The sequence below is a fragment of the Bufo gargarizans genome, chromosome 5 (assembly GCF_014858855.1).
Source record: "Bufo gargarizans isolate SCDJY-AF-19 chromosome 5, ASM1485885v1, whole genome shotgun sequence".
Classification (NCBI taxonomy): domain Eukaryota; kingdom Metazoa; phylum Chordata; class Amphibia; order Anura; family Bufonidae; genus Bufo; species Bufo gargarizans.
In genome coordinates this window covers 277,316,815-277,329,022 of record NC_058084.1, presented here as the reverse complement: position 1 = coordinate 277,329,022, position 12,208 = coordinate 277,316,815, and the positions used below count along the sequence as shown (strand labels likewise).

The following is a 12,208-nucleotide window of genomic DNA, read 5'->3' as shown; positions in this document are numbered from 1 at the left end:
CTCAGAGATGAGCTCCTCCAAACGCTTCCCAAAAAGCTTCCCACCGAGGAAGGGAAATTAGAGCCTTGTGGGGCCGGAATCCGCCGCCCAAGAACGAAGCCAGATGGTGCGGCGAATGGCCACAGAATTAGCGGCCGCACGGCCGGAGCGACGGGCCGATTCTATAGAGGCATCGCAAAGAAACTTGGAGGCCTGGTAAATTTGAGAGGCAAGCACTGCCAGTTCCCCCTGGACCGAGTCTGGAGGTAAGGCTCGGACAAGCTGTTTTGCCGATATAGCACAGGCCTTGGCCACCCAGGAGGCGGCAAACGCAGGATGGATGGCGGCACCCGCTGCCACGAACATGGACTTGGCCAAGGAGTCGACCCGTTTGTCAGCGGGATCAGACAAGGAAGCCGCGTCAGCCAGGGGAAGGGTAGTAGCTTTCGCCAGACAAGCAACCAGAGGGTCTACCTGAGGAGGAACCGTCCAGAGGTTGACGGATTCCTCAGAAAAGGGATAAGGGACAGCCGAGGCCTTGGTAAGGTGAAGGCGCCGATCAGGGTGACGCCACTCCTTAGGCAGAAGTGCGTCAAGATCCTCACGATTCGGGAAAACCACAGTGGAACGTCTAGAACGGCGGAAGGACACCGACTCCTGGGAGGAGGAGGAGGAAGGATCGTCCTGCACATGGAGTTTGTCCCGCACGGCTTTAATGAGATCCTGTATGGCCGCAGACATCACCGAGCACCGCTCTGATTCAGAATCAGAGGAGTCCCCAGGAGCGGCGGAAGTGGCTGAAGAAGAAATCTCGCCCGTCTCAGACTTATTCGGGGAATGATCCGAGGAAGCTGAGGAAGAGTGGAACCCGGCTGAGACCGTACGAAGTCGCTTGCGGGATCGTATGCCAGAGCGAGAACGGACGTCCCCAGCGGGGGAGTCCCTGCAAGAGGCGGCTGCAATCTGGGCAGGCAGACGATCCAGAGACTGCACCAGGGATTGGGAGAGGCTGGCAAGGTTCCCTATGGCTTTGGACAGGGTAGCAGCCCATTCCAGAAGGACCAACACGGAGGGGAACGCAGGTGCGGCCTGGGCGGGGCTGAGGCACTGTGCGCAGAAGGAGTTAGACTGGCCGCATGGGAACTTCCTATTATACAGGGAACAGGCATAATGGGTGGAAATCGCAGCAGGGGGAGTGGGGTCCCGACCAGAAGAAGACATGAGGGCTTAGGATGAGGCCTGCAAGGAAAGAAAAAAAATAATAAGTCAGCCGAAAAGGCTGCCTACCAGACCCAATGATGCTGTGTCCCAGATAGAGAAACCGATTGCAGGAGAGGAGCATCAAGATGGTGAACGGAAGGCACTGCGGGAAAGGAAGGAGTCGGCAGAAAGGAACACCCCCCCTCAGAAGCCCGCGCTGATACCGGGTTGGAGGAAGGCCAAGCGCCTCCCAGGGCTCCACCCACGGAGAGGAGGGTGAAAGAGAAAGCCTGGGAAACCAGGAGTGGGCGGAGAGAAAGCTCTGCCCCACGTGACTTGCAGCCTAGTTGGCCGAAAAGCCGGGGCCTAAATTAGGAGCGTGGGGCCTGAAACAGACGCCCCCGCGATCGCGTCGGAAGCAGCAGCGGGGCGGGAGGGACACAGCGCCAAGGGGAACTGGCCAGGAGAGCACCGAAAATGATCCCCAAAGTGTGGAACAGCTCCGATTACCGGGATCTCGCCCGTCTTAAAAGGGACGGACCCAGAAAAAACATTTTGCAGGTGCCCTGGCCCCAAAATGACCCCCTGGAGATGAGAGGAGAAGTGCATCAGGTACTAGGAGGCCAGGGAGAGGAGGGAGAAGGGAGGGGACTACAGGGTCCCCGCAATGGATCCGAATCCCTACTTACCTTCCGACGTCTTCAGGCGCAGCAATGACCACCCCCTCGGAGGACTCAACACGGGAACCGTGGGTCTACCGGAATTCCACTGCGGAAGCAGTTTCAAGTGGGGACTGGGTGGCTGCCAGGTACCCGAGTACGCGCCCGCGGGGGAGGCAACTAAAGTGGAACAAGATGGAGCCACCCTTGCAGCAGGCTGAAACCTGCAGAGAAAAATAAATAAATAAATAAAATAAAAATTAGCAGGATGACCTGCGAATAAAAGATAGCAGGTCATGTCTGCCTCCTACGGACACTAGAACTAGACTGATCTCTCTGCTCTGGCAGAGGGGTATAGCCCATCTGGGTGGAGCCAACCCTTTTTTTGTTTCTAGTGTCAGCCTCCTAGTGGCAGCTGGGCATATACCCATGGTGCTGTGTCCCCCAATGCCATGCACGAGAAAAATTTTGTGACCTTACATCACTAAAAGTGCAACACGAAGCGATCAAAAAAGGTGTATGCCCCCCATAGTAGTACCAATCTAACAGTCATCTCATCCCGCAAAAAATTATACCCTAAGAATCGCAAACCACACACACACACACACACACACTCTCTCTCTCTCTCCAAGAATAAAAAAAAAAATGTAAACCCAAAAGGTGTGCTTTTGGTGGGTTTGGAACTAATGGTGGTCTGTGGGTGGCGCACATCCTAACAGCTTCTGTGCAATGCAGGCAGGCCTGCCGGCACATCACTCACTGACGTCACTTGCCTGCTTCATTCATAAAGTAGGCGGTGCAGGCACATGACATCAGGGAGTTACGCTGCCGCCCACCCGGCCTACATTCTACAGAAGCTGTTAGGGTGTATGGTAATATTAAAAGTGTGTCTGTGTGTCTTTATATTTGTATAGTGGCAGCACTAGAGCAGCGGGGCCAGACTACAGTGACTGCACTGCCCCAATTGCCGGCCCCCAGCTCCTCCTCCCAGTCCCTCCCCGCTTGCATATACATCACAGCCTGCGATGTAAAAAGGTCAGCATTCGCCCCATAAGACGCAGGGGCATTATGGGGGGAGTGCGTGTTATCGGGCTAAAAAATACGGTAAATGGTTAACAACATTTGTCAAATCAGTTTTGAATAGCTTGAGGGGTGTAGTTTCTAAGATGGGACAATTCATGGGTGGTTTCTAATATGTAAGCACCACAAAGTGACTTCATAACTGAACTAATCCTGGGGGAAAAAAAAAAAAAAAAAAGGGGGTTTAGGAAATTCTTAAAAATTTTAAGATTTGCTTCTAAACTTCTAAGCCTTCTAACGTCCCAAAAAAATAAAATCTCATTTTCAAAGTGATCCAAACATGAAGTAGACATATGGGGAATGTAAAGTGATAATTATTTTTAGAGATATTACTACATATTATAAAAGTAGAGCAATTGAAATTTGCTAATTTTTCCAACTTTCTGGTAAATTTGTTTGTTTTTTATATAAATAAAAATGAAATATTTTGACTCAATTTTACCACTGTCATGAAGTACAATATGTGTCGAGAAAATCTCAGAAATGCATGGATAAGTAAAAGCATTTTAAAGTCATCACCACATACAGTGACATGTCAGATTTGCAAAATTAGGCTGGGTCCTAAAGGTGAAAAAAATATATAGTATTTTGGAGGGTGTTCTAGGGATAGGTTCCTGCACAGGGGTAGCTCTTTTCAGGGCAAGTGCACTGTATCTGACCATAGGGTAAGCAGGTCCAGGTTAAGTTTGTGTCAGTACCATCTTTCATGCCTGTTCAATCAGGTATTCCTCCTCATCGTATTACCATACATTACTACAGTCCAATAATAGTTCAGTGTTTACATATGTCACTTTTTATATTCAGTAATTTGGCAACATCCCTTTTAGAAGGATTGCCTGGGTTCAGAGATGAACCCGGACCACCCCTTTAAGCAGTTACAATTCCAGGACTTTACAGAGGACAATCATCTCCACAAACTTCGTTTACCACACATAAAATCTTCTCTACATGTCAAGCCCCTACTACTGTTACATTACCTATAGCTGGAAAAAGGAGATTTTTGTGAAACTCACCTGTAAAATCTTTTTCTCGTCTTTTCCATTGGGGGACACAGACCATGGGTATAGCTTAGAGGTATTAGTAGGAGGGACACTATGCAAATGAAAGAGCTCCTCCTCCTCGGGCTATACCCCCCCCGACTCCACCAGGAGGAACTCAGGCGTTGCACAAGCAGTAGGAGAAGGAGCAAGAAAAAAAAATCATGGAAACCATCGGACCAAGCCATAAGGTCCAACCAGAAACAGAAAAACTGAACTAAAGACCCCTCCTGCAACAGGAATAATGGGTGGGAGCTGTGTCCCCCAATGGAAAAGACGAGAAAAAGATTTTACAGGTGAGTTTCACAAAAGTCTCCTTTTCTCGTACTTTTTTCCATTGGGGGACACAGACCATGGGACGTCCAAAAGCAGTCCATGGGGTGGGAAAAAATATCAGCACCGCCAGGAGGAACGCCGAACGGTCAAACAGGAACCACAGCCTGCAAAACCCTGCGGCCAAAGCCGCATCAGCCGAAGCCAGTGAATGCAACTGACAAAAATTTGCAAAGGTATGCAAGGACGACCAGGTGGCCGCCGTACACAGCTGAGACGCAGAGGCACGATTGCGTCTTGCCCAGGAAGCCCCCACCGCCCTAGTGGAGTAAGCGGCAATCCTAGCCGGGGGAACTCCACCACAAGCGCGACAAGCCGCGGAAATAGCCAAGCAGATCCAGAGCGCCAAGAACGGCGGACGGAAGCAGTAGCCGCGAGATACACCTTCAGGACCCGTACAACATCCAGGGAATGCAAAGTGCGTTCCTTGGGGTTAGCCGGAGAAGGACAAAAGGAAGGCAGGACAAGATCCTCATCAAGGTGGAAGGGAGAGACCACCCTGGGCAAAAAGAAGGGGACTGGACGGAGCACAACTTAATCCTGGTGGAAAACCAGAAAGGCTCCTGACAGGAAAGAGCGGCCAGCTTCGACACCAGTCTGACTTAAAAGCTCGTGATGGGATGTGAACTCACAGCCACTGCATAATAGCCCAGAACTTTAATCACTACGCTATGTAGCTGTATCAGAAGCTATGGTCACAAGGAAGTCCAGATGAGAACAGTCAGAGAGACCCTCCTCAAAGGCTCGAAGGGGGCCGACTGCAGAGCGCGCAGAACCAAATTGAGATCCCAAGGAGACAAAGGGGGAACATACAGGGAACCGAATGCGCCACCCCCTGAAGAAAGGTCACCACCGGACCCTTAAGAGCAAGGGACCTCTGACGGCCTGCGCCGAAACCTGACCTTACAGGGAACTAAGCGACAGTCCCTGCACAAGCCCAGACTGAAGAAAAGACAGTACCATCAAGATGGAAAAAACAAAGGGGAGGGAACCCCGAACCCTCACAAAAGGACAGGAAGGCCATCCAGGTACGATAGTAAATCCGGGAGGAAGAAGACTTCCCCGGACTGATCATGGTCCTAACCACTAAATCCGAGAACCCCATCTTCATCAGGATGGCGGTTTCAACAGTCACGCCGGTAAACGAAGAGACCGTAAATTCCGGTGGAAGAACGGGCCCTGAGACAGTAGGTCCTGTCTGTCGGGAAGAGGCCATGGGGCGTCCGCCAGCAACCGAGCCACGTCCGAAAAACCACGCGCGGCGAGGCCACTCTGGGGTGATGAGAACGGTCAGATTCCCTTCCGCCTCGAACTGGCGTAGACCCTTTGGTAGGAGAGGAAAACAGAGGAGGCTGAAGTCCTGCCACGGAGACACCTGCGCATCCATCCGTACGCCTTCGGATCTCGGGCGCGAGCCAGGACCACTGGGATCTTGTTGTTGAACCCGGACGCCATTAAGTCCACATCCGGACGGTCCCATCTGTGGCAGATTTCTTCGAACCCTTCTGGATGCAGAGACCACTCGCTTGGATCCACCTTGTTGTGGCTTAGAAAGTCCGCTGTCCAGTTGTCCACTCCTGGAATGTAAACTGCTGACAACACCGGAACGTGCGTCTCCGCCCACGTCAGAATTCTCTTCACCTCCTGCATCACCATCCGGCTGCAGGCCCCGCCCTGATAGTCGATATAGGCCACGGCCGCGGCATCGCCCGTTTGAACCCGCACTGGGAGGCCCGCAAGGAGAGAGGTCCAATAGGAGAGAGAGAGCGGAAAAAAAATCGCCCTCAGTTCCAGAAAGTTGATTGGAAGGCGAGACTCTGCCGCCGACCAAATCGCTTGAACCGTGCGAGACTGGAAAACGCCCCCCCCAACCCAGGATGCTGGCATCGGTGGTGACGATCGTCCAGGAGAATGCGAGAAAGGAACTCCCCGACCTCAGGTTCATCGGGAACAGCCACCAAGGGAGAGCTGCCCGAACCCGCTGAAAGGTAAAGGATCTCCTGTTGCGCCAGGCGAGTGTGAAACTGGGCATATGGAAGGCCTCGAAAGAGGCTACCATAAGACCCAGGACCTGCAAGTATTCCCGAATGGAGAGGCACGGGGAGCGCAGCAGATGCGACACTGCCCCCTGGATCTGGGAGGACTTGAAGGCTGGCAGAATACTTTGGCAGCCGAGGTGTCCAAAATCATCCTCCGGAAGGAGAGCCTCTGGGACGGGAAGAGGCAGGAGTTTGGGAAAGTTACCAGCCAGCCAAACCGTTCCAGAGTCTGAACAATGATCCGGACGCTGTCCTTGGTCTGCGGTAGAGAGGGGGGCCTCTATCCGGATATCGTCCAGATAGGACAGCAAAGGAATGCCCCTGGTACGAAGAAGCACCATGAGCGGTCCAGGACCGTGGCAAGGACCCACGGGGTGGTCGCCAACCCGAAGGAAGGGCGACAAACTGACAGTGTCGACCCTTAATGGCGAAGCGCAGGAATCGATGGTGGGATTCCGCAATCGGGACATGTGATAGGCCTAGGAGCAGCAGGGCGGGCTGACTGGGCCCTCTAGTGCCGGGAAGGCTGGTGTAAAGGAAGGCCTCTTTGCGGGCGACCTGAGACCCCCGGCGGAGGAAGCAGGCGACGGCCTACCAGATGAGAAACGGCAAAAGGCATGCAGAGATGAACTCGTCCAGCTGATCCCCATAAGGTCTGGAAACCCCAAAGGGGAGATTAGCAAGGGAACGCTTGGTGGAGGCGTTAGCGTCCCACACCTTCAATCAGATCTCTTCGCGCTGAGTGACAGAGATGGCCAACCTGCGGGCAAAGAGGGAAACAATGTCCCTAGAAGCTTCGCAAAGAATCTTAGAAGCCTGAGACATCTGGAGAACCAACTCCAGTGTGTCAGTAGCCGCATCTCGTACCGCCAGTTCCTGGTGGTGGTGCTGTAACCACACCGAGAGAGCACTGGCTACCCCTGCTGAGTGAAAGGTAGGTCACAGGGACGCGCTGCCAGCGAAAAAAGGACCTGGAAGAGAGTCTATGCGTCTGTCTACAGCATCCTGGAAAGAGGAACTGACTAAGACAGGAAGGGCCATATAATTGGCTAATCCGGCCACCGGAGGATCCACCTTAGGGGGAGGAGACACCTCTCCTCGCCGTCAGCAGGGAAAGGAAAGTATATTCATGCGCTGGGTGGTCGAGAACCTTATTAAGACTACCCCAGGCCCTGGACATGACCGCGGAAAAATCCCTCATGGACCGGGAACATGGTAGTCTCCGACTGCCTGGACGGAAAAAGGGGGAACTCCTGACCAGTGGAAGGAGGAGAATCCCCTTGGAGAATAAAGGTGTCTCGGACAGTCGCCACTAAGTCAGCCACCCTGGTGGAGAGCTTAGGCGAGGGGTCCCGCTCCATGACCTAATCAGAGCCGGAAATTCTCCTTCAGACTTGCGCTCCCTAAGGGAGGGGAGAGTCGCCCGAACGCACCTCTAGACGAGGGAGGGGGGGGGGGGGGGGAGAGCCGGAGCCATCCGAGGAGGGATGCTGCTGCTCACGCTCCCTGTTAGTAGTCGGGCGTCTTCTGTGGAAAACCACTTAGAGAGGTGGTTGGCGTCACAGGATTTGAAAATGCCCTATAGTCCAAAAAGGACCTGGCTCGTCCGAGCCGGATAATTCCCCTTCGGATTACTCTCCCTAGGGAGGGGGAAGAGCAGTCCGAAAGCGCCACAGGCGAGGTGAGAGGGGTGGAGAGACGGAGACATCTGAGGTGGGATGCTGCCGCTCACGCTGCCTCTTCGTAGTCAGTCACCCACTGTGGGGACCACTGAGAGAGATGGAGTTGTTAGCGCCACAGGATTAAAGGACATGGTTGCCTTGGCGACTAAGACCAATTTAGCGGCCGCGCTGGACATGGCAGATGCCCAAGCGGGGACCGCAGGCTCCCAGGGACGTGGAGGAGGGGGGTAAGGCAGGGATGCAGGTAATACTTATCTGCTCCTGCAGATCTTCTCCCTCGACTCCAGGACCAGCAGGGATGCACCTCTTCAGGCTTCTGCATCCTTGTCCAGGAGTGCAGTGTTCAGGTGGAGGGTGGCAGCAGGAGACCCAGTAGCTGGTGGGATACCGGAGCTGCAGGTCGAGCCCGGATCCACTTGTCTTCTTTGGGGGGCAATGGAGGCAGCCAGGCAGCGTCCAAGGACGGCGGCAGGCATTCCACGGGGGACCAGGAAGGCGCCATGCCGACCTGTGTCCCCATCTAGAATAATGTAAACAATTTTTGAAGGCTGAAAGGGGCTTTGAACTCAGAAAGCCTGGACATGGGGCAGCAGCAGCATTACCACTGAGCTACCAGCTTGCCTGGCACAAAACGGAGTAGAGTGATGAGGAGCTGCACGGCCGTGAGCAAACAGAGTCTCCGGTGTAAGGAGAGTCAGAGCGGCATGCCGAGGCTCCGCCGCCCCGAACGCGTCATTATCGTGCGAAAAAAGCGCGCGAAAATTATGCGCGAAAATATGCGCGCGCGCGATTTAAACAAACACCACGACTCCCCTCACGTGGTGCAGCAGGGGTTAACGAGGCCATGGAGGAGCGGCCTGCCGGCGGGCGCTGAGGGAGCGCAGCAGCCAAGGCCCGGCGAGAGAAGCGCTGAAGCCCACAGTTTAAGGGGGAAGAGATGCCAGTACTCCAGTGCCAAAATGAAGAAAGTGCCCCATCAGGATCCTTCTTCAAGCTCACCCAGGTAGCCACAGACAAACAGACACAGAGGGAGGGGGAGGGACTGGGCAATACTTATCTGCTCAGCATGCTCCCTCGATGTCCAGACCAGCAGGGATGCGCCTCTTCAGACTTCTGACTCCAATCCAGGAGAACAGTGCTCTGGAGGAGGGTAGGCAGCAGGCGTCCCAGCAGCTGGTGGGATGCCGGAGCTAACAGGTCGAGCCCGGATCCTCTTATCTTCTTGGGGGGAAATGGAGGCAGCCAGGCAACGTCCCAAAGACGGCGGCGGGCACTCCACGGGGGACCAGGAAGGCGCCATGCCGACCTGTGTCCCCATCTAGAATAAAAATAACAAAAAGGAGTAGAATCAGAGAGTGTCAACCTCCTTCACCAGACACTAAGCAAAGACTGAGTTCCTCCTGGTGGAGTCGGGGGGTATAGCCCGAGGAGGAGGAGCTCTTTCATTTGCATAGTGTCCCTCCTACCAATACCTCTAAGCTATACCCATGGTCTGTGTCCCCCAATGGAAAAAAGTACGAGAAAGTAATGAAGCCACCTCCATACTACTACTAGCGAAGGAAGAATAGTTTTCTAATCTTAATGTCATATTTTTTTCTTTAAATGGAGTAAATTCTAAAACATAACTACCGTCTTCTCTTCCAGTTCAGCTTTCAGAGATTCTAGCTCCTCTTCATGTTGTGCCTGAGGAGATACTTTCTGCAACATTTGTTCCAGCTGACATCGTAGGGTTTCATTCTCCCTGAAATATTATACATTTTAAGCATTTGTAATAAAAAAGTAATACACGAAAATAGAAATTAAAGTGATAACTGTACCTGTGGCTACGCTAAAGGAAACTAAATTATGTCAGAAAGTACATTTGGGGGGCGGGGGGGGGGGGATTATGAGGAACATTAAAATATATGTAATGAATATGTTCAAGGATTCATACTACCTGCTGCAGAGTTGCAATTTATTGAAATCTGAACTATAAGCACCTGATAAGTCCAAAATAGTGTATGGCGACTTAACATTTTACAGATCTACCGTATTTTTCGCCGTATAAGACGCACCTAGGTTTTTGAGGAGGAAAATAAGAAAAAAAATATTTTGAACCAAAAAGGGGCACTTATGGGGGATCTGTGGGTGGCACTTATGGGGGATCTGTGGGTGGCACTTATGGGGGATCTGTGGGTGGCACTTATGGGGGATCTGTGGGTGGCACTTATGGGGGATCTGTGGGTGGCACTTATGGGGGATCTGTGGGTGGCACTTATGGGGGATCTGTGGGTGGCACTTATGGGGGATCTGTGGGTGGCACTTATGGGGGATCTGTGGGTGGCACTTATGGGGGATCTGTGGGTGGCACTTATGGGGGATCTGTGGGTGGCACTTATGGGGGATCTGTGGGTGGCACTTATGGGGGATCTGTGGGTGGCACTTATGGGGGATCTGTGGGTGGCACTTATGGGGGATCTGTGGGTGGCACTTATGGGGGATCTGTGGGTGGCACTTATGGGGGATCTGTGGGTGGCACTTATGGGGGATCTGTGGGTGGCACTTATGGGGGATCTGTGGGTGGCACTTATGGGGGATCTGTGGGTGGCACTTATGGGGGATCTGTGGGTGGCACTTATGGGGGATCTGTGGGTGGCACTTATGGGGGATCTGTGGGTGGCACTTATGGGGGATCTGTGGGTGGCACTTATGGGGGGATCTGTGGGTGGCACTTATGGGGGATCTGTGGGTGGCACTTATGGGGGATCTGTGGGTGGCACTTATGGGGGATCTGTGGGTGGCACTTATGGGGGATCTGTGGGTGGCACTTATGGGGGATCTGTGGGTGGCACTTATGGGGGATCTGTGGGTGGCACTTATGGGGGATCTGTGGGTGGCACTTATGGGGGATCTGTGGGTGGCACTTATGGGGGATCTGTGGGTGGCACTTATGGGGGATCTGTGGGTGGCACTTATGGGGGATCTGTGGGTGGCACTTATGGGGGATCTGTGGGTGGCACTTATGGGGGATCTGTGGGTGGCACTTATGGGGGATCTGTGGGTGGCACTTATGGGGGATCTGTGGGTGGCACTTATGGGGGATCTGTGGGTGGCACTTATGGGGGATCTGTGGGTGGCACTTATGGGGGATCTGTGGGTGGCACTTATGGGGGATCTGTGGGTGGCACTTATGGGGGATCTGTGGGTGGCACTTATGGGGGATCTGTGGGTGGCACTTATGGGGGATCTGTGGGTGGCACTTATGGGGGATCTGTGGGTGGCACTTATGGGGGATCTGTGGGTGGCACTTATGGGGGATCTGTGGGTGGCACTTATGGGGGATCTGTGGGTGGCACTTATGGGGGATCTGTGGGTGGCACTTATGGGGGATCTGTGGGTGGCACTTATGGGGGATCTGTGGGTGGCACTTATGGGGGATCTGTGGGTGGCACTTATGGGGGATCTGTGGGTGGCACTTATGGGGGATCTGTGGGTGGCACTTATGGGGGATCTGTGGGTGGCACTTATGGGGGATCTGTGGGTGGCACTTATGGGGGATCTGTGGGTGGCACTTATGGGGGATCTGTGGGTGGCACTTATGGGGGATCTGTGGGTGGCACTTATGGGGGATCTGTGGGTGGCACTTATGGGGGATCTGTGGGTGGCACTTATGGGGGATCTGTGGGTGGCACTTATGGGGGATCTGTGGGTGGCACTTATGGGGGATCTGTGGGTGGCACTTATGGGGGATCTGTGGGTGGCACTTATGGGGGATCCTCTCTGGATGGCACTGTTATGAGGATGAGGATCTGTGAATGACACATATATAGCATCTTATGCTGTCATCCACAGATCCCCTCCATAAGTGTCCCTGTAGTGAATGACCCTCAATACAGGGGGTGGGGGTCGCATCTGCTTTAATGACAGTGGGGCCCGTGCAGTGACTATTCTACTACACGGGCCCCGCTTACTGTATAATCATATCTCTCTAATAGTTAATTGTTCTATGCATGTAATCGCATAATGAGCGCTGTGTATTACCGTACTTAAAACTAGCAGCGCTCGCCGTTCGGAGCAGAGAGGAGGCAGGAGGCAGGCCGGGAGGACGGGCGCTTGCAACGTGAGTCATACGTCACGCGCCTGCGCCGCCTGCTTCATTCATAAGTGGGCGGTGCAGGCGCGTGACGTATGACTCACGCTGCAAGTGCCCGTCCTCCCGG

General features: G+C 53.6%; 1 protein-coding gene across 1 annotated transcript in view; it reads right to left on the bottom strand.

The window, feature by feature from the left end:
• ICE1 (interactor of little elongation complex ELL subunit 1) overlaps positions 1 to 12,208 on the bottom strand; it is a 169,175-nt gene that overhangs the window by 138,542 nt on the left and 18,425 nt on the right. Inside the window, exon 6 of the mRNA XM_044293011.1 lies at positions 9,639 to 9,750. Coding sequence (XP_044148946.1) covers positions 9,639 to 9,750 — 112 coding nt within the window. The remainder of the gene's footprint in view (positions 1 to 9,638; positions 9,751 to 12,208) is intronic.